General features: G+C 37.8%; 1 protein-coding gene across 2 annotated transcripts in view; it reads left to right on the forward strand.

The window, feature by feature from the left end:
* Positions 1 to 637: 637 nt before the first annotated feature.
* The window catches only part of LOC107753793 (spermatogenesis-associated protein 16), a 69,882-nt gene continuing 48,998 nt past the window's right edge, over positions 638 to 21,521 (forward strand). Inside the window, exons 1-5 of one of the 2 annotated variants that reach the window (XM_016570029.1) lie at positions 638 to 780; positions 4,858 to 5,007; positions 6,655 to 6,767; positions 11,113 to 11,277; positions 14,837 to 14,920. In XM_016570029.1, the coding sequence (XP_016425515.1) occupies positions 657 to 780; positions 4,858 to 5,007; positions 6,655 to 6,767; positions 11,113 to 11,277; positions 14,837 to 14,920 (636 nt within the window). In that variant the 5' untranslated portion in view covers positions 638 to 656. The remainder of the gene's footprint in view (positions 781 to 4,857; positions 5,008 to 6,654; positions 6,768 to 11,112; positions 11,278 to 14,836; positions 14,921 to 21,521) is intronic. The other variant, XM_016570030.1, reaches the window with a different exon arrangement.

Here is a 21,521-nt window from a genome sequence, read left to right on the forward strand (position 1 = left end):
ATCAGCTCGCGCACTTCAGCTATACAGGCGTTAATACTGAATGTTTAACGTTATATTCATTGCATACATATACTTCGTAGTAGACATCCATAACTCCTTTCTGCTGTCTGTTGTCAGTGTTTCTTTGTTTGAATATGGCGCTTATCACATGCTGTGTGGTATCGGCGTTTGGTATCGGGGCATTTTAACGAGTACGAGTAAGAGTACAGGAGGCCAGTATCGGGCCCGATACCGATACCAGTATCGGTATCGGTGCATCCCTAATAGTAATACTTTATTATTTTAGTCGTATTATATTCTGACAGGAGGTGGCTGATTACCTCAAACAGTCACACACCAACGGCTTGAATAAGAAATAAATCATAACTCTGAATAAGATCTGACACACCCCTGATTTAATCACGTCTATGTTTTAAAAGTATAATTATATTTTACTTTGAAATGATCAGAACCACATGCCAATCTAACAGAAGTGCCAGAGAAAAATATAAAAGCTAAATTATAATCAGGAAATATAATAATAAAATCACATTGTGCATTTCAGTAACTCCTAAGCATTTATGATCTGATTATATGTAAATGAAATAAGTGTATTAAAAACAAATCCCTTTCTCTATTTCCCTTCCACACAGGGGCTCCTGGAGGCAGCGCTTACTATGGAGAAGAATTTCTCAGTCATGTTCACTCCCTGGTCTGGAAAACCATCCTCAAACATCATAGAGAAAATGGAGGAGGCCTTCCGGAAGCTTCATCCAGCCTTCACAGACTACATCTTTACTGGTATGAGGAAATCAAGACACTCCACATTCAGCATCTGCTTATTTAATAGTGAAAAAAGAGAAAGACCTCCCACAATGAAGCACTCAAATAGGAAGCTTTTAGGTTCACAGGCATTAGGTTACTAATAGGTTCAGCTTTGTCTAAGGCAGGTGTTGCCCTAGCAACAGGTCGTGAATTAGTGCAGCTTGTGTCATGCAGAGATGTAAGGTAGCTCTCTTTGTTGTTCAAACATTGAGGCCTGGGCCTCTCACACAGGCAGGTCAAGAGCACACATTCATGTTTCAATTAGCCTGCTCCGTTTTTACACACCCCCATTATGCACAAATATATAATCCAGCACTAAGTTTGTATATGTTATCGAAATCCTGACCTTAGACCTGAATTACTTCAAATTACACACTTTGCAGCAATTTAAACAACCATTTACACAGTACTACTCAATGCATGATTATACCTCTGGTTGATTGTATGTGTGTTTGGTGAGATGAGTTGTTAATTTCATGTGTAAATTAATGTAGCCTTACAGCGACTGTCAGCTGAGGTCATTGCATTGTAAGGCATGTAAAGCACATGTGTGTTTGAGTTATTGCTAGAGAGAGAAGGGAATTGGTCAAAATGTGTATGCGACAGTCAGAATTAGCGTTTTTGTTTTCAAACGAATTATAGAGTATGTTTCAGAATGAATCAGTGTATTTGAATGAAAAGGTTGAATGAGTGATTCAATGATTGACACATTATGTTTTTGAACTAATCGCTTAAGTGAATTATTCAACGATTTATTCATAAAGTCGGTCACTTGCTGTGTTTCTGCAGGAATCAATATTTTTGAATGAATCAACTGAATGAAATTCATAAAGCCTATCACTTGTTTCATGTCTGAATGAATCAGTTTTTAACGGTTTCAGTAATTCACTCCTAAACGCAGTTGCTCGTTTTGTTCCTAAATGAAGTATATTGGAGAAAATCTTGGGAGTGAATGATGAATGAGCTAATTCATAAAGTCGCTCACTTGTTTAATTTCCAAAAGAATCAGTGTTTTTGAATGAATCAGCTGAATTAATGATTCAGATGGTAACAATAAATACAATAGACAATAAATAAGACGCAGGAGATTTCTATGTATTGCAACCAAAGAGAATCTCTGGGTTATGGGTATTAAATAACCATAATCTCAGATTATGCATTTATTCTGGATTAATTCATTATGAAAAGAACAGCTATTTGAAGGCTTTTTTTCTTTCAAAGCAATGCTCAAAAGATACACACTAGTGACGCAAATGTCATGCTTTCCCCTGCTCGGATCAAACGATTCAAAGACGCCTCACGGAGACACAGTGGAAAGAACATGTCTGAGAGCATTCCACTTTATTGAAAGTTAAAACGTAGATTCACCATGAAAATTTCGGAACATCCTGACACAGCAGGGTGTCTGTCCCCAGGACACAATCTTATGATGCATTCACACCGCAGCACAGACACTCTCCAGAACAGGCCACAAAAACCTGGATAAAATGAAAGCTGTATATTGTAAGGAATAGTCCAGTTAAAAAGAAAATTCTGTCATCATTTACTCACCATCATTTCTTTTCAAGCCACTGATTTCTTTCTTCCATAGACCACAAAATGAGATGTTAACCTTGATGTCAATGTTATAAATGGTGCAAACAATGAAAGTAAAGAGTTAGCAGGGACTGTAAAGCTACAAAAATGAAAAAAAAAAAAAAAAACTTGCATGCTATATTAAAAGACTTCTAAGAAGCAGTGTGAACATTCTGGAAAAACGTGTCTTTTTGAAATCCATGTACGAAAGAAAGGACATAAAGTATTGAAACAACATGAGTGTAAGTGACAATTTTATTTTAAGGCTATAATGCTGAGTCGTTTTGTGAAATATAGACAAAAGACAACTGTAAACACAAACCTTTTCAGCAGAGATGATGATGCAATCTGTTTTATACAGCACAAATTCCATGGAGTAGTCATCCATCCCCTGCTGTGCTCCATGTCTACATTCTCATTCCTCAGGGATGCTGGCTTTTTTTTTTTTACCATGTATCTTCTCTTTTTTAACAAATTAAATTAGCATAATGTTCACCGTTGTGGAGAAATAATCCGCCATGACATAAATGTGTGACACTGAAAGACACATTGAATTTAAATTTAGTACCCTAGAGGAGAACAGTCACTCATCACAGGGTTGTCAACATCCATGTCACTTCAGCACTTTGCATAACCGGCTCTGAAAAAAATAGTTGCTGTCCTTGTCTTTATGTACCGCCTTCAGCCATCTGTTGATGCAATCTCTTTGAAAGAAATTTACGGATCGCATCAAAATAGAACATAATGTCACTTTTAGCATCGCATCAACTAAATCAAATTAACATCGATTAAATCTCTGTATATGTGATCTAGTACAGTGCTGTTCATCTGTGGCCACCCAATCCAGTATCATAATGGTTCAATGTACAAATGTAAACAAACATTAAACATAGCATTTATTATATTTCCATCAACTGCATATGCCTGACATGCAAAACTAGACTTTTACATTTTCTGACAAAATGTGAATGGTACTTCCAATGCAAACCCACCACCACTAAGATGTTAGAGTGTTGTAGGTGGTTGCCAAGCATTGTGTTATGTTGTTGCTAACATGTTCTGAGTGGCTTTGAATGCATTGCTCCACAGTTTCTAGGGTGTTCCAAATGGTTTCTGAGCAGGGTTGTGAAACATTTAGAATTGAAGATTTAGCTGCCTTTCAAGTCATGAATTGGAATCAAGTCAACTGGCCATACCCCACAGGAAACTGATTTGGAATGACACAAATAAATATTTATCGAACTATATTTAACCCTTGTGCGACCTTTTGGACATTTTTGTACTTTTTAGTTTTGTATGTTTTTTGATCATTTTGCCTGTGTTATTGCCAACTGCATAAATTTTGGCACAGGTGTGTATTTTTATTGGAATTTTACTATTTCACTTCCATTTCCTTTAATAAATCTGTTTTGCACTAGGTACAAAAAAATTGTTCCTCTCAGGACCTTATGGACAAAAACGTCCCAATTGAAACCCATTAAAACTGCTATTTTTAATCGCAGTGCCATTCAACTGTAAAATGATGCAATTTTTGTTAATAGGCTTTCATTCTGTTGGCAAGGCTTTAAAATTTAATTTTTTACTAGTTTTTGCCAGATGGTGCCATTTTTTAGAATTGCCCTATAAAGCAAATACTCGCTTAATTCCTGTTTTCTGCTTCTGCATTTATAGAGCCAATTGGATAAATAATGCTATAATTGTATAAATAAAGCTATAATTGTGTGGGTGTGTTGGTATGGATGTCAGAGTGTGGTTTGTATGTGTGTCATAAAAAAAAATTGTGTGTGCGTGTTCTTGTAAAATTTGAGAGAGAAAAACTCTACTGCAAATCACAAATCCAACCACTGTGTGCACCAGCAGAGTTTTGCTGGCATCTAATAGGGAAAATTTGGTACTGCGCCCAAACTAAATCTTACTGAAATTTCATTTTTTTAGATATCAACCTCAAATTTGGAACACAACTTGTTTAGATTTATGGCTTTGATTTTCTAGCAGGTATAGAGTTCAACATGTTTCATAAAATGTATATTTTATATAAAACATCGTTCATAAATCATTTTCATAAACATAAACATCTAGAACTTTTTTTTTGGTTTCACTTTTTAGACTTTTTTTTTTTACTTCAACAATAATCTTCCATGGGTCTTCTTTAAAATGAGACCAAACTTAACTCTGTGCTCCCAAGCGTCACATTTTTATGACAGTTTTTTGACATGGCCATTTTTGTCCACAATGGATCTATGTGTAACTTTTTTTAATTGACGCACACGGGTTAAAAAAAATAAACAGGTGAAGCACTGTGGTAAATTAAGTTCAACATATATCTGTCTATCTATCATCTATCTATCTAGAGGCAGACAGATATCCAGACATGTGACTTGTAGAACGATGGATAGAACAACAGACAGACAGATAGATAGATAATTGCCTGTTTAAGATGATTTTAAAAAATGATGGCCGTTCTTCATCTCTATCTAGACCCGCGTGGAGGTCATTTGTTGCCCCAGACAACAGACTGGAGTCAACCTTCATCCACACAGAGTTACTTCCTCACCCTTGGCTTCAGAAGGAGAAATGATGGAGACTTCCTACATAAACTTCTCCACAGGAGGTGTCCCACATTCACAGGTTGGTGTGGGCTCTATATTGGGTGAAGGGAGTTTATAATCTGATTCCACAGAACACAAACTGAAGACTTTAGCACTGCATGTTCATGGTGTTAAGATGAAGGCTCTCAGACTCGGAGTGTGCTGAACAGGACATGGTATAATCACAATACATCTTTGACATCACACATTCACCTGCTGGGTGACATCGTTAGGAGCTCTCGGAGTGTACTCTCTTGTGAAAGAAGATGAGCGAGTATGCGCTAACCTCAGGCAAGCTAAATGGATCACAAAGCTTGCGGCGTCGAATACGCAGTGCAAATAGACCTCTCAATCCTCACAACCATTACAATGACAAAGATGTTTTAATACAATCCCTGAGGGATCTTTTCTATTCTAGTCACACTTTTTCACCACAATGACTTTGTTAGGTCAACAAAAAATGAATTATCTAGTAGTGCGTGGAAATTAGTCCAATTGAAATCGAGGGCTAACGCTGTGTCATATGTTAAATGTACAAATTTACAGACTGACGTCCAAGGTCACACAATCATCGTCTTTCAAGTACGAAAAATTCCTATTAACTCAGCTCTTTTCTGTTCTGTTTAAGCAGACAAGAGATTACAGGGGCCAATCAATGTATTGACATCAATGGCATAAAATTTCTCGATTAACCTCGGTTCGTGCAAAGCCAGAGAGGCAAAGATGACATGGATGTCAGATATACTGCCGGTAGCCAGCCTGCACAGTAGAGCAGGAGAGGTCGGCAGAGTTCGGGCTGTATTTGTGAATGATCTCTATTAAAGAGGAAGAAAATCTATGGCATTTGTGTAATGTCTCTGTATGGGTCATTATATGAATCAATCATCCTCAAGATGCTGTTCAAACTTCTTATGCAAAGGTACTGATACTGCATGATCGGCCTCCCATGTTCAACTCGTCATAATATTATGTACAGTACACAGAGGCTGTTCTGTATGCTGCAGATGTGTTTACCTGCAGCATCACTGTATACTATGAATAACAGTGTTAGGATATACCAATGTTGCAGACAAACATGCACTGCATAGACAGTAGAATGGTTTCAGGCCCTGAAATCACTGCAATGGGGGGGCTAGGGGGGATTTTTGTGGCTCATGGCCCCAGGAGTCAGTCCCACCTTTTCCCCCACTAGCGATGCTCCTATCATGCATAATATTATAATTAGTTGATGAAAATTCAACTTTCCTCAATGGGTGGTAGTGTGTTCAAACTCTTGAACTCACTCCCTCTGAGCCTTCATAACACCTCCACTGCCTCCAGTTCTTCTCTCAGCATTACCTGCCAAACTAATTGTTTTTGATTGTTGTTTTTTTGCCTTATTAAACAATTTTCAGCTTTGGAAAAGAAAAAGGTTAAAAAACTCAACTATAAACTAAACTGTATCTATAGTTCTGTCTGTCTCTGTCGTTCTAAGGTGTCTAACATATCAATCCATCTATCTATCTATCTATCTATCTATCTAATCTTTAATGTCATGTCAATTATTTTGTTTCTAAAATGTTCTGTTTTTCTCTTAGCATTAATCCCAGGTTTTCAGTGTGTTTGGGCCCTACTGTAAATGATAAAATAAGTCATTTGTAAGGCTTACTGAACATTTACGCACTGTTGGTCTGACTTTTTTTTACAGGGCAAAGATCTCCATTCACGCCTCCCAGCTATAGAGACCTAGAAATGATGTTTGAGATGCAAGGAAAGAAGATCCTGCCAGTTCTAGATTTCATTAAGTGCACCAAGCTAAGTGTGGGTTTATATATGTTCTTGCAAATTGTGTGATGCTTAATGACTGTCCAACAGTATGTTTATAAGTATTATGCTGTTTGTTAAAGGGGTCCTATTATGCTTTTTCACTTTTTCAACTTTAGTTAGTCTGTAATGTTGCTGTTTGAGCATAAAAAAGATCTGCAAAGTTACAAAGTTAGTACACTTCAAAAGGAGATATTTTATTTAACAGAAATCACTTTTCAAAAACTACAACGAACGACTCGTTTGGACTACAACGCACATTTTCCGGGATTTGTGATATCACAAATAACCACGAATGGGACAAGACCTGGTTGAGCTGCACTAGAGAAGGCAACGAGTGTTATCACTATGTCGGAGACACGCTAGCTTTCCCAAGGCAGACGAACTTAGAGTGGTTACAATCATCCGGGCTTAAATCGCGCTCAAATTGATTTGATTTTGACGCAATATTTACACTGAAGCTCGCAGGCGGCTTCGAACAACCTAGTATGAGAGCCTGTTCTAGTACACCCCTAAAACTAAATCAAGACTTTGTAAAAAAGCGTAATAGGACCCATTTAAAGAGATTAAAATTAAAATTCTATCATCGTTTAGTCACCATAATGTCATTCCAAAAATAGTCAATCTGATCATTTAGAAAAGTTCAGTCATCCACACAATTTAATATATCATTCATGTCTACAGCACAAACTGTGCAAAAGAGTTACATTCGGAAGGTTAACATATTGGCTTAAGACTTTGTTCAAATCACTTACCCAAGTATGAGCAATAGTGCTAGTGATGCTTCCTCTAGCCAACACTCCTAATTATATACACTTGCTGGGCCATCAATGACTAACAAGCCCTCGCTGTCAGTATCCCTGGCACATCCACTAATAATTGCAATCTTTATCCAATCTCACAATGGACTACTGGAGACACAAACATGCCCACAGATGAAGTTTTCATTTCATTTGGAGGTTGAACTCTTAGGGCGTTTATTTCAGAGGACGGTGATTGAATTAGAGCAGCAACGGCAAATGTTTGATTGGCCCAGACACGACGCTAAATTACATTAGTCAGTTATTCTCCAGCCGAGCACAGCCATCAGCTCTCGATTAAAACACAGAGTTGATTTCATTTCCACTGTGATGAAATCTGTGGCAACACATTCATTCTCAGAATGAAGAACTCAACCTGTCAAGCAGTCAAGCAGTACAGCGGATTTCAGTACTGGATCCGCACACACCCTCCTTTGCTGAGTCACAGAATCATACAAATATATAAATTATTAAGTAATGTACATCAATATTAAATTATCCCTGGGCATTTTAGGATGGATTTCATATATCAAAGTTTCCGTAATGACAGATCCACTGCATCCGTGTCCAAACATAAAGAGTATGAACAGGAAAATATAGGTTTATAAAATATTAGAAAATTAACTCTGTATATTTAGAATATATATATAATTTATTATATATTATAACATATATAAAGCATATCCATTACTTACATTTAAAAAAAAAAGTAACTGATTGATTGCCCTAATATATACTTTTAGTTCATTTTTATTTTTTTAAAATTACAATAAAAAAAATATAAAATATTATAGCTAATAAAAAATAACAAAATTTATATATATATATATATATATAAAAAAAAAAAACGAAAGGAGATACTATTAATTATATTTATAAAAAAATAAAAATAAAAAAGCCAAAGACACTCTATTCTTGCTTTCTTTTTCTCTTACCAGCTCACTGTCTCCCTTGCTTGGCTTATGGAAAGTAAACAGTGCGGCGTGATGAAAAAACGCCCAAAAGTACTGAGACAGTAGTGGTGAAAAATGATGCATGCTGGGGGATGTGTGTTGGTAATAAAAATGACCATAAAGTGGATGAATGTCACTGGAGAGTAACAGAGCTCACACGAAATAAAAGGAGTCTAGAAAGGCATAGAGTGGAGCATCATTTAGACAAGCGACCTCGACAGGCCAAAAACGGTCCACAGGGGAAAGCGCTTAAGATGCGACCTTGGGAAGGGGGGGGTGGAGTTGAGCGTACCACAAAATAGCCGAAGAATAGCAGTTTTTCAACTTGACTTCTAACATTTTGTAGCCTTTTGTCAAGTTTCAGCGTCAGAAGACTGCGTGTAACACAAGATGCCAAAAGATATTTGACATAATGAATCATCAGGGAACAGCAGTGCAGCTGCAGTGCAGCTTTTGTAGCACTGCAGCGGCGTGTGCGAAACGGCTCTGAGGGACTCTTTGGCACTGGGAGCGGTCAGTTTCAAACAAAAGCACCTTATGCTGACACTTTTTTAAAGTGTTTGTTCTTCTTCTTTGTATTGTTACTCTCTGTGGAAAAGGTCAGCGTCCCTTTTTCAATTTATAATGACTTCATTTACATACAGCGCAACTCAGGGCATCAAGGAAACATGACAGAAACTCACTTGTACACACACAACCCAATAACAACACATTCAGTTGCCATAAACACTCCTGTGACATTATCTGCGGCGGATTCATGTAGACGTCAAAGCAGCCAATGGCATTTGTGTTGAGAGATGCGTTAAAGCCCTAACGCGAATAGTGCGAGTTGCCTTGCTATTGTTTGAGTGACTATGTATTTTCGCAAGGATTGGTGAACTTGTTCAGTTTCAGGTTCTCTGTGGAAAGTATTTAAATTAAGCAAAAAATCCAAAATACTTCACACTCCAGTCCAGTAGATGTCAGAAATGTTTTGGAATGGTTACAAAACAACATAAAAGTGGTTTACGCCACCTATTGGACTTGCGCCAGCGCAAACGGTCTTTTGGCGTTAAAATAGTACTGTCAGGATTTACTAAAAACGTGCAGTGAAGAATTATCGCTGAAAAGGCGTGGAAGGGGGGGGTGGAGTTGAGCGTACCACAAAATAGCCGAAGAATAGCAGTTTTTCAACTTGACTTCTAACATTTTGTAGCCTTTTGTCAAGTTTCAGCGTCAGAAGAATGCGTGTAACACAAGATGCCAAAAGATATTTGACATAATGAATCATCAGGGAACAGCAGTGCAGCTGCAGTGCAGCTTTTGTAGCACTGCAGCGGCGTGTGCGAAACGGCTCTGAGGGACTCTTTGGCACTGGGAGCGGTCAGTTTCAAACAAAAGCACCTTATGCTGACACTTTTTTAAAGTGTTTGTTCTTCTTCTTTGTATTGTTACTCTCTGTGGAAAAGGTCAGCGTCCCTTTTTCAATTTATAATGACTTCATTTACATACAGCGCAACTCAGGGCATCAAGGAAACATGACAGAAACTCACTTGTACACACACAACCCAATAACAACACATTCAGTTGCCATAAACACTCCTGTGACATTATCTGCGGCGGATTCATGTAGACGTCAAAGCAGCCAATGGCATTTGTGTTGAGAGATGCGTTAAAGCCCTAACGCGAATAGTGCGAGTTGCCTTGCTATTGTTTGAGTGACTATGTATTTTCGCAAGGATTGGTGAACTTGTTCAGTTTCAGGTTCTCTGTGGAAAGTATTTAAATTAAGCAAAAAATCCAAAATACTTCACACTCCAGTCCAGTAGATGTCAGAAATGTTTTGGAATGGTTACAAAACAACATAAAAGTGGTTTACGCCACCTATTGGACTTGCGCCAGCGCAAACGGTCTTTTGGCGTTAAAATAGTACTGTCAGGATTTACTAAAAACGTGCAGTGAAGAATTATCGCTGAAAAGGCGTGGACACAGTTGTTTTTGCTCCTGACTTTATCGAATATGCATTTGTAGGTGTTCCCTTTCAGACGCAAAATTTATGGGAGGAGAGTATTAAAACAAATCATGCATCACGATTTACTAATGTTTGCGCTCATCAAATTACTGCTATTTAACGCCCAAAACAAGTATGTCTTAAAGCAGGCGGTAATTTGCGCTGCTCTTGATAGATTGCGCTGGTCATTATGGAAATTATTTGGCTGCATCGGTGTTCTTTAATGCGCGCATTGTTAGTAAATCACCTGCAGAATTTTCCTGTCCCATCTGCGCTTTTATGGAATTGTGCTCTAACGCTAATTTGCCGTTTAGTAAATCTGGCCCATAATGTGTAATTGCTAAAAGCACCAAATTAAATAGCAAAAAAAAAAAAAAAACTATTTCAAATACATTTCAAACTCTCCTTTCTGGAATTGTTGCAAAAAAAACAGTGGCGAAACTCACTCCATTGGTTGAGCCAGACTGAGACGGTCTGCTCAAACAAGCAGACTGCAATTCCATTTAGTGCCACTAGTGGCACAGATAATTATAAAATGTCCCTTTATATCTACGTTTATATGCAGTGTATAAATGAGCATGCGTTTGATGTGTGTCTAGGTGGGATTTTCCCAAGGATCTGGACTCATAGAGCGACTGCAGTATGCTAGTGTCCTAGGACAGCTGAATAAGTTCAGAGAACATATGCATGTACTGCAGTACACACTGGCTGAGCTGGCGGTCGCACCCTACCTTCAGGACATCAGTCCTTCTGACACAGAGCTGGTGAGGCAGTTACTTATCTTCTACTCCCCTCACTTTATTTAAATAATGTTTCTCGTCCATGGAATACAAAGGGAGAGATTAAAAACGTACATGATTCTATTTTCATACAATGAAAGCAAATTGGGACAGGCACCAGAAGCTCCATCAATGAAAAACAAGCATTATAAAGCATCATAAAAGTGGTCCATGCCCTTGTAAAAAAAAAATGCACTTAGTTGCATTCAATATGCACTTGTAGTGTACGTCACATCTTCAATGTATAATTCTTTTAAAATGAATAAAGCAGCATAGGCGTTCTGCTATTAATAACTCCTTTTGTTTTCCATGGAAAAAAAAGTGATAAGAGTTTCATGTGTTTGTATATTCTCATGGCAGAAAGTCCTGTAGCAAATTTCTGGATGCAGATTTCTACTTTTCTCTTGTGCTTTTTAATGTCATTTGATGAAAGAAAAAAAAGCTACATGGAAACAAAGCTATTCTCCTCATCTCCAACTTCAAACGAATGTTCCTCCAACAGGCATTTAAAATATGCAGATAAAGCGCTGCACAGGGCCAAGCTTCCTCTCCGAGTACAGGTGGAGGAAGCAGGCAGCTGGAATGAGACGGGGTGGTGATCCCTGGAGTGTGCATGCACTGAAAAATACAAGAATGAAACGAAATCAAAGGATTATAAACATTCTCTATCGGATTCCGATCAGTCTGAAGTGAATTTAGTCTAAACGCATATTTACATAGAGATCATTCCTTTATTTCCTTTTATCGCTGTTTAAGTGTTCCCCTCGCTGTGAACAGGCTGAGCTACTTATGCAGATCGGTTGATAGCTCTGGGCCATCCTAAACACACTTAACACTGATCTGAGAGCAGTTTCAGATGGTAACTGCTCTCACTGAGCTCTGACCCAAGTTAGCCACTGCTGGAAGGTGCTGTGAGTCTGTTCTTTTTAGTGAATCAAAAACATACAGAACAACTTGCACGCATTAGTCGTTTCTTTTAATGAATCATTTCTTACATAAGCAAAATGGACATTCTAACTAAAATATATGCAAATAAATCAGAAATAAATTGAATTAGGAGCTTGCAAATGGAAACTGAATCGAAACGCAGGCAAAAGTTATGAATTCTGAGTCTGACTACAAATGTTTTACAAGCAACATATGTACCGCTAACATTTCACAGTAGCCTATAGCCTGATGCTTTTTTGAGTTGTTAATAGGCATAAAATATCTATTTTTGTGGCGCTATGAGAAAATCACTAAGTTCAAGCAATAGACCTCCTTGGTCTTACTATGAGAGAGGGTTGATGCAATCAAGTAACATCACACCACAAGAGCAGAACCGGGCCAGCTTGTTTTAATAAAGGCCTGAATTATGCACGGCAATAAAACAGCTCTGCTGTGAATATTTATGAGACTGAAAGAGAAACTAGCGCCGACATAGAAGACAACTGCTATTGTGCGTGCAGATATAGAAGTGACAGAACAGAAGAGAGAAAATGAGCGAGAAAAAAGAAAGAATAGAAGAAGGAGGTGGCATAAATCTCATTCTGGCATACAGTGCTGAAGCACCATAATTGCCTCTTTACTAGATTAGCGCTCCACACTGGTGAGATTAGCCCAGATCAATAGAGTGTGATGTATGCCAGATTGTGACCAAATCTGCCATGAATGGAGAGCCAGGGGGCGTTCAATTAGCGTGATGTTTGTATGGGCGCCATACAACACTTCCCAGAATTATACTGACAAATTACAAAGACCTAAATGAGTACTTAAATAGAAATCTACAACAGAGAAGCACACATCTCTGTTCACTGACAGAAGCTCTATAAATAAGCTGAAAGTATATACTGTAGCTTTTTTTGTCATCTTGGTGAATATGGATTCAGGGCTACATGCTGCTTCTGGAAATGTTATGTACTTACATTCATGAACAGAAATAAGAGTGTAGAGAGCGATTATGTGAAAAAAGTGTTGTGACTCCACTTTCTATAGGTACTGTACAGCACACAAAGGCAGTATACCCTTACTTAAACAGCACTTAGTAAAAGCACGTGACCAACCACTTCCATCCAATTTGAATCACATGTGTTCCTATTAATCTTAGACATTTTTGAAAAAAGTCATACATCATTTTCAGCAAAAGTTGTTTTTAAAAGTATTATGACATTTTAACTGTATTTAGTTTTTTTTTTTTTTTTCATTTTAATGATGGTCTACAGCAGGGGTCCTCAACTCTGGACCTCAAGTCCACTTTCCTCCAAAGTTTAGCTCCAACCCTAATCAAGTTTAATCCAGGTTTGATCCTCGATCTGCAGGAAAGTGAATCTCGAGGTCCAGAGTTGAGGACCACTGGTTTACAGACTTTAAAAAAAAAAAAAACTATTTCTTCTCAGCATTTTTTTTTTTAGCTTGCTAAAAGTTTTCTAATAAACCTGAAACTGTATATTATGAAAATTGTTGGCTCTTTGACAATTTGCTTTGATCCAAAGCAATTTACAAAAGAGGATCAAAATCATCTGCTAAATGTATAAATGAACATGTCTTCTCTGTGATGTCATACCCTGTTCTATAATTTCCTTCCTACAGGTTTGACGTTGATATTTTGGACAATTTAAAAAGAAATAGTATTTTAAATACCTTCATAATATTATTCCACTTCACTTTTTAAAAATTTAAATTAAATAACTGGTCCTTCAGCAAAATGGGTCTGAACATTCTTAATCTTAGTATTTTTTTAAAAAATGTTTATATTGTTTTCAACAAATGTTTAATATATATATATTATAAATTGGTTATATAAATATATAAGTATATACATTTTTTGTTTGATACATAAAAAAATTGTATATATTTAGTTTTGAGTTTGGTTTTACACATTATTCCTATAACCTACAGGTTATAGGAATAATAACCTTATTTATACAGGTTATTATTCCTACAACAAACTGACTTTGATAAGGCATATAATTTTTCAAAAAGAATATACTTTAAATATATTCATATTATTATTTGCCTGAAATAATCATTCAATAACAAGATATTTTTCCCCAGTCATTTCATGGGATTTTTATTTTCTTCATTACAATCTCAAGATGTCTTTTTTTACTTGCCCATAAAGATGTAAAATATTTAAATTCATTTAATATTAATTCATAAATGATAAATCAATGCCATGTCATTGACCCATATACTTTCTCTCTTTTGTCTCTTTCTCTGTTTCATAGTGTCTCTTTCACTCTTTAGCTTCACCTTCCTTCTCTCTCTCAGTGTGCAGCATGTACATTCCCATCTGCTGTGCCCTGTGATGGACGAGTGTTGTTCCTCAATTTGTCCACATTGTTTCAATTTCTAACCACCAGCCTTGTAAAAACCCAAGACCACCCCCTCCCTCTCTCCACCACCCAAAGGGGAACAAGAAGAAAGTCCTCATTATATGAGGGATGACTTATAAGAATCAGCTGCCAACAAATGATTTTTTAATTAGCTTTAAAGGTGCAGTGTTTAGAAAAGTTATGGCGTTTGTGTGAACTGAGCTGTGATAATCTTTATCTCCTCCTGGCAGCTGCTGGCTCTAATGGCAGACACCATGGACACCCTTGAAGGCAAGCGGCCTGATCAGGAACGTGTGTGGAATGCAATGCAAAAGGTAAATAGACAGCAAAAGGGAAAAGGAAAATGACGGCGTGTGTAGATGGGGCACAAATGCCACTCAGTGCCCACACACACCATTGTTCCATACACACACTCCTCAGAATTCAAAAAAGACATTTGATACACTAACTCATAAGGGTAAAATTCATTTTCCGAGGTGGTCTTCAGGGGCTGCAGAGACTTCTTGGCAGAACTTTTATTTTTATTATGGCAAACCAAGTCATGTGAACTTTAAGATGAAGCTTTTGGTGTGGGCAGTTCTTTAGTACTTGTCTATAAATGTATTTCCCCCATTAATTAGTCTAGCTTGGGTTCTTCAAATTGCTACTGAGAGAAGGAAATTGAGCCAGGACCCTGGCAAGGACAGAATTAAGCCCCAGAATCATGATTCATATTTTATAAAACACACTGAGTCTTTGAAATGTTGTTCTGAAGCACCATGGAAACTATTGGCAGTGTTTGCTAGCCTGTTTACCACCTTGTGCCTCAATTAATTGAATCTACCTCCCACTCTTGTGGAAGCCTGACCAGAATGGAGACTTTCAAAGGGAAGTTTGAGGAAACTTTGAAAGCTAAAGAGTATAGAGAAGATTTCAAAAAAGTCAGTTTCTCTCAGGTATTTGTACATGTATTGAAATCTGTAGTTATTGAGTGGAATTTGTAGGCTCAAAGAAATGCTAGTGTTTACATTAGCTGCTTGTTTATGAAATTAGCTGGCGCCACAGAGGCATTTGGGTAACACTGGAGATCAGGTTCCCAGTTAAGATTAAATGTTGCCAATGTTGCCTTGGCTGAAAAAAAAAAGTTTGAGCTGAATATAATAATTAAATTTTTTTTAACAAAATTAATAAAAGTTAAACTAAAAACCTATACCAGATTCAAGCCATGCATCAAGAGCTCCGATTATGGTGATGCAAAACTACCCAGTGCTGTTATTGTGAACTAAAACGGATAAAAATTTATTTTGGTAATTGAAATAAGCTGAAATAAAGATATAAATATATAAATTAAAAACTTTTAAAGGGGTCATATGATGTTGCTAAAAAGAACATTATTTGGTGTATTTGATGTAATGAAATGTGTTTATGCGGTTAAAGGTTCAAAAAACACATTATTTTCCACATACTGTACATTATTGTTTCTCCTCTATGCCCCGCCTTTCTGAAACGCGTAGATTTTTACAAAGCTCATCGGTCTGAAAAGCGAGGTGTGCTCTGATTGGTAAGCAATCCAGTGCGTTGTGATTGGCCGGATACCTCAAGCGTGTGACGGAAATGTGCCCCTTACCATATTGTGATGATGCCCTGTCAGGCCGGAGCGATGATTCAAAAACATGAAAACCCATTATAAACGAGGCATCCTGGGAGAGTGAGCAGAGGCCGGCGGCTTGAGTGAGCGGCGGCCGGCGTGCTTGCGGCAACCACATATGACGACCCCGGGCTGGACTCCGCTTCGTCCACGGTGAAAGCCGATCCGGCGATCAACAGCGCAAAGTTGTAGTATTTCCTCAGCAACCAGCACGGATCAGCTCCAGGCATGACGAAGCAGATATCGTCACACTCCAAAGAGAAAGGAAAAATTGAAATCGCATCATATGACCCCTTTAAAAATTACTAAAATTACTAAAACTAAAAACTGAAATAACTATAAATTAAAGGCAAATAGAAACTTTAAAGAACTGACAGAGCACATAAAATTACTAAAACGTCAACTAAAATTAAAAACAAACTAATATACAACAAATTTAAATGTATAATTTACAACTCTTCAATTTTTAAATAAATTTTGTAAAAATTATATGAATACTACTAGTATATAAATAATGCTAAATTAACACTAAAACTGCCAAAATTAGAGTTTCCTTCATGTTAAACTCAATCTGTGTATTTAGAGTAGACCCTCTGTTGATCTTCTCTTTATTGATCTTGGTCTTTTCTCTATATGAATTCAGAGGTTCACCTAACCTGAACTTTACTACACAACAATGCAAATCCAAAGTCTAAAGTGAAAGATCTAAGAACATTGTGATGCCAGCTTTGATTACGAGGATTTAGGATGTTTCAGAGCAGTGGAGAACGGTGCACATTCTGAACTTCTCCCTAATCAAACACACCCCATTCAGGTCAACAAGCTCATTAGTAGAGACTCCATGACCTGAAACAGGTGTCTCAGAAAAAGGACACATTCAAAATGTGCAATGTTGGGGGACTCCAGGAACAGAGTTGTTTCAGAGGTTATTAGCCATGTTTCATTTTAGTAGTAGAGTGGAGGATGTTGTTTTCAGGCCAGTGGGGTTATGGGTCAGACTCCAGGGCTCGGTTCAGTAGGGGACTGTTGGGTCTAGAAAGGGAATGTGTTGTCTGGACTGCGGCGGTGATGAATTACGCTGAGGAAGAAATGATGACACTCACACAGTCAAAGACAGTGCATCAGCGGGTCACTCGCTCTCAGCCACAGCAGCGCCTGTCGCCGGGGGTTACTGATGGACCCTTATTAATTACTCCATCAGCTGCCCGCACCTCAGAGCCGCTCTGATTACATCACACGCTCCTGCTCAAACACACACACTCTTCTTTAAAGCTCACACTCTCTCCTGTGGACATGACCTTTCACTCCAGATCTGTCTCATGCATCATCCAGCCAGCATTAGGGACAAAGGGAGTGAAGGAGGAAGAAAGGGCAACGGCCAGAGATGAGGCCCATCATGCAACCGATGAGGTTTAAATACTAAAACCAGGGGAAAGACATTTCTGGCACAGCTGTGGAGTTCATCACCGTGTAATTGCTCAAGGGCACAACCTTTGGAAAGCCAGCTGGTTTGGAAAAAGGTTGCAATTGGGTGTTTTCTTTATAAGATGAAAGATAGTGCTCTGTAAAAGCAACAAGCATATTTCCACACACTTAAAGTCATCACACCATCATTCACGGCTCAAATCATTACTGCAGCAGCCAGAAATCACTGGATTTTAGTGCTGAACACTCAATACATACATTCATTATAAACTCTTAGAATGATTTTAGCGTATTAATAGATATTACAACGTTAATATATTTGGTCTTGGTGAAGTAGACTTGTTACGCTGCTGCTGCAAAGCAAGTACAGACCCGCTGCTGTGAGCATGTAAGATATGCTGCTGCAGCATGAATAGGCATACATAAATCCCTTGCCAGATCTAGACAGGTGGAGCTGGGAGAGGTGGAGGGTTTCAGGGCTCTCTGAACTATATAAATCATCAGCTTGTGCCATGAAGTAGGTGATTGCATGTAAAGGACCTATCAGTCTGCGCCATCTAGAGTTTCATGACTGAACTGACTGGGTGAAATGGGGTTTTCAAGCATCAAAATAATGAACGTTTAATACAGCTTTGTTTTTTTTCCCGTACATTATAAGCTCCTATTTTTATTTTTCTGAGCAAAAAATAATGACTATCATACATTATTTTACAGGAGACATGCACTAAAATGTCATTCAGTGCAACAATAGTTTTATATACCAAAAAACTTGTCAAGCATATTTATAACAATAATCATTAAAGAACATTAAAGACACTATTTAAGGATCACAGTGCAGTCCCCAAAACTGATTAACTGCAATTTTACATTTTTACCAGTCTTTGCCACTGTCCTTTAAACCACTAGAGTTTACCCATTTATCACCAAGGTGTTTTTAATCATTTAAAATATAATACCATTTAGAATGATCACTTTTTCTTTTATATATTTTAATAAGCAAAGGTTAGAATATGTTGTTTCATTTGTACATAAATATATCTGTTAGGCTGAATGATGATGGAACAACATTTGATTTAATTTTCAGTTATCTGAAGTTATTTGACAAATGAATATGCTTTCTATGTATATAAAATAATTTTTGTGAATTTATATATACAATTTTTTTCTCTGAAACTGCTTAACAGCTTTTTAATTCCATTCAGAACTAAACTGACATATAGGCTAGATCATGTACCATCTAGAATTAAAAAAAAAAAATCATTATAATTAATTGATCTTTTATACTAAAATAACCTTCTAAAATAATGAAACAAAACATATGCAAATAAGTCAAAGACTGAAGACAAAACTGTCCTAAAGGAATAGTGTTTAGTAAAGTTAATGGCTAAATATAAAGCATCTTTAAAATAATTGCAGTATTCACAATGTTGGCTATTTTATTTATTTTTTTAAAATAAAACTATATATATATTATAAATATTTTATACATTATCCCAACCCCATTCAAACATGGTTTCTTTTGCTTTATGGAACAAATCAGAATTTCAGACAGGAACCAGAGGCATCGTTGAGAGGCCCAGGTCTGTGGGCGTTGTAGCCTATTTTCTGTTCTGTGGAGCACGTGGTCTTCTGCTTCATTCTCCCAATTGAGCAGTACGTCTAATCTTAAACTAAACATTGTGGACCATCTTTTTGAAATGAAGTCACTGGATTAATCTTCACCCAAGGGTTTCTGGGAATACCAGGCCAAAAGATTAACAGCAGCCAAAACATGCCAACAAGGATCCGAGCCCAAGGGAGACCTCTGTTATCAAATACCGAATACAGACTGATCTGTCAGCACACATACATACGGTCTGGACACGGATTCCTTCTGTTAATCTCAAGATGTGATCCATCTGCCCACAGAAGAGAAAAATACCAACGGTACCATACAGTGGCCAAAATATGAATGACAAAAATTTTTTTTTAATAAAATTAAAATTTGAGATTAACTGATTTACCAGATGCTAAGCTTAAGGTGCTGATTTAGCAAACAGTAACTTAACATATAGCAGGCAGCAATATTAACACTAAATATACGTGAAAATGTGTGATGAAAAACTGAAAAAAATCAACTGCTTTACATAAAGGCACAAAAAGCCTAAAAAACTAGGCAGACATATGAGACTTCATATGCAGCTCAAGTGCTTCCCAGCCCTTCATTTCCTTCATATTATTGAGTAGTTCATTTATGAAGCTCGGCAGCACGTCCTTCTCAGTAACCCACCAGCAGCAGATTTAATTTCCAACCCCAATTTGTTCTACATGAATCAAAGGGGCATTAACTGACACATTCTGATGAGTGCTGGAGTTCACATATTGTGGCCGTACATGTAATGATTTGGCTATTTGTTTGTTTTTTGGAGAGTCATTAGATGCTGCGTTTCAGGCTGTTTTCCCACCACATTAGTATAAGTGCACTCATCCCTGCCCCAGCAAATGGGTGTCTTCACATTTATGACTACAAGCTACATGCTCTCAGCTTGTTTCATTCTTTGCCAGCCACCATCCCATCTATTTCTGACTCCTCCCGCAGGAGGGAGAATGGATATGAGTAATCGTTCTTACATGAAGTCTGCGCTTTGGTGCTTGTCTGTTCACTCTGAGAGCAGAGAACAATCTGACTTCTGAAAAACCCTGCAGAAGTGTGACCTTTGACCTCCTGAAATGGAAAAACTTCAGGCAGCCTAATCTCCTTAGCATACTTAATAGGTATTCATGTTCACACAATATTTTTGGACATTTGGATATACACTGAACACAAGAACAATACGGATATATATATATATATATATATATATATATAATGATCCGAAATGAAATGCAGTGGCTGAAATGCATGCCAATAAAAGGCAACTGTTATGATTGGTTCTGTTATGATTGGCTAACCTCATTGCATGTGCTTTAAAAATGTTATACTGTAATTTACAGGCAAGTCATTATCAAATCGTGTACTTACGGATTGTGATGCAGCTGCTGTCAGATTAGTTGTTTCCTTCAACTTTCAACAAAAGTTTCTATGTGAAAAAGTTTGATGCTCCGAACAAACATAATCCTACGACGTGACCCGGGACGCCGTTAAAAACAAACCAGCCACTCGTTTCTGACGCTGGGTTACTCTTCATTTGTTCCTGCTGTGTCGAACAGCGCTAGCACGTGGAGTACGTTAGAGAAATTTAAGGCACATCTGTATACTCTGTATCCAGTCTAGACAGGCCACTGATTATAATATGATCTGTTTGCTTTCGACGCGACGATGCTCTTGTCGGGTGTGGACAGGTGTCAGCCGTTAAAGCGACTGAATGCGAGTGGGCGTGGCTTATGTGCGACACTGTGTAACTGTTCTTTGATTTTTAAAGGGGTCTCTTTGGAGTGTTGTGGGGAAGTCGTGGCCTAATGGTTAGAGAGTCGGACTCGTAACCCAAAGGTTGCGGGTTCGAGTCTCGTACCGGCAGGGATTGTAGGTGGGGGGAGTGAATGTACAGCGCTCTCTCCCACCTTCAATACCACGACTGAGGTGCCCTTGAGCAAGGCACCGAACCCCCAACTGCTCCCCGGGCGCCGCAGCAATAAAATGGCTGCCCACTGCTCCGGGTGTGTGTTCACGGTGTGTGTGTGTTCACTGCTGTGTGTGTGCACTTTGGATGGGATAAATACAGAGCACTAATTCCAAGTATGGGTCACCATACTTAGCCACATGTCACGTCACGTCACGTGTCACACGTCATGTCATATAGTAGATAGAAGAAAAATTTATATAAAGAGTTTAATCTAATTAAAAATGATTAGTTTCACCCAATTTGTGTGTGCACCTTTGAAAA

Source organism: Sinocyclocheilus rhinocerous, unplaced genomic scaffold, assembly GCF_001515625.1.
Source record: "Sinocyclocheilus rhinocerous isolate Xijiao unplaced genomic scaffold, SAMN03320098_v1.1 scaffold711, whole genome shotgun sequence".
Classification (NCBI taxonomy): domain Eukaryota; kingdom Metazoa; phylum Chordata; class Actinopteri; order Cypriniformes; family Cyprinidae; genus Sinocyclocheilus; species Sinocyclocheilus rhinocerous.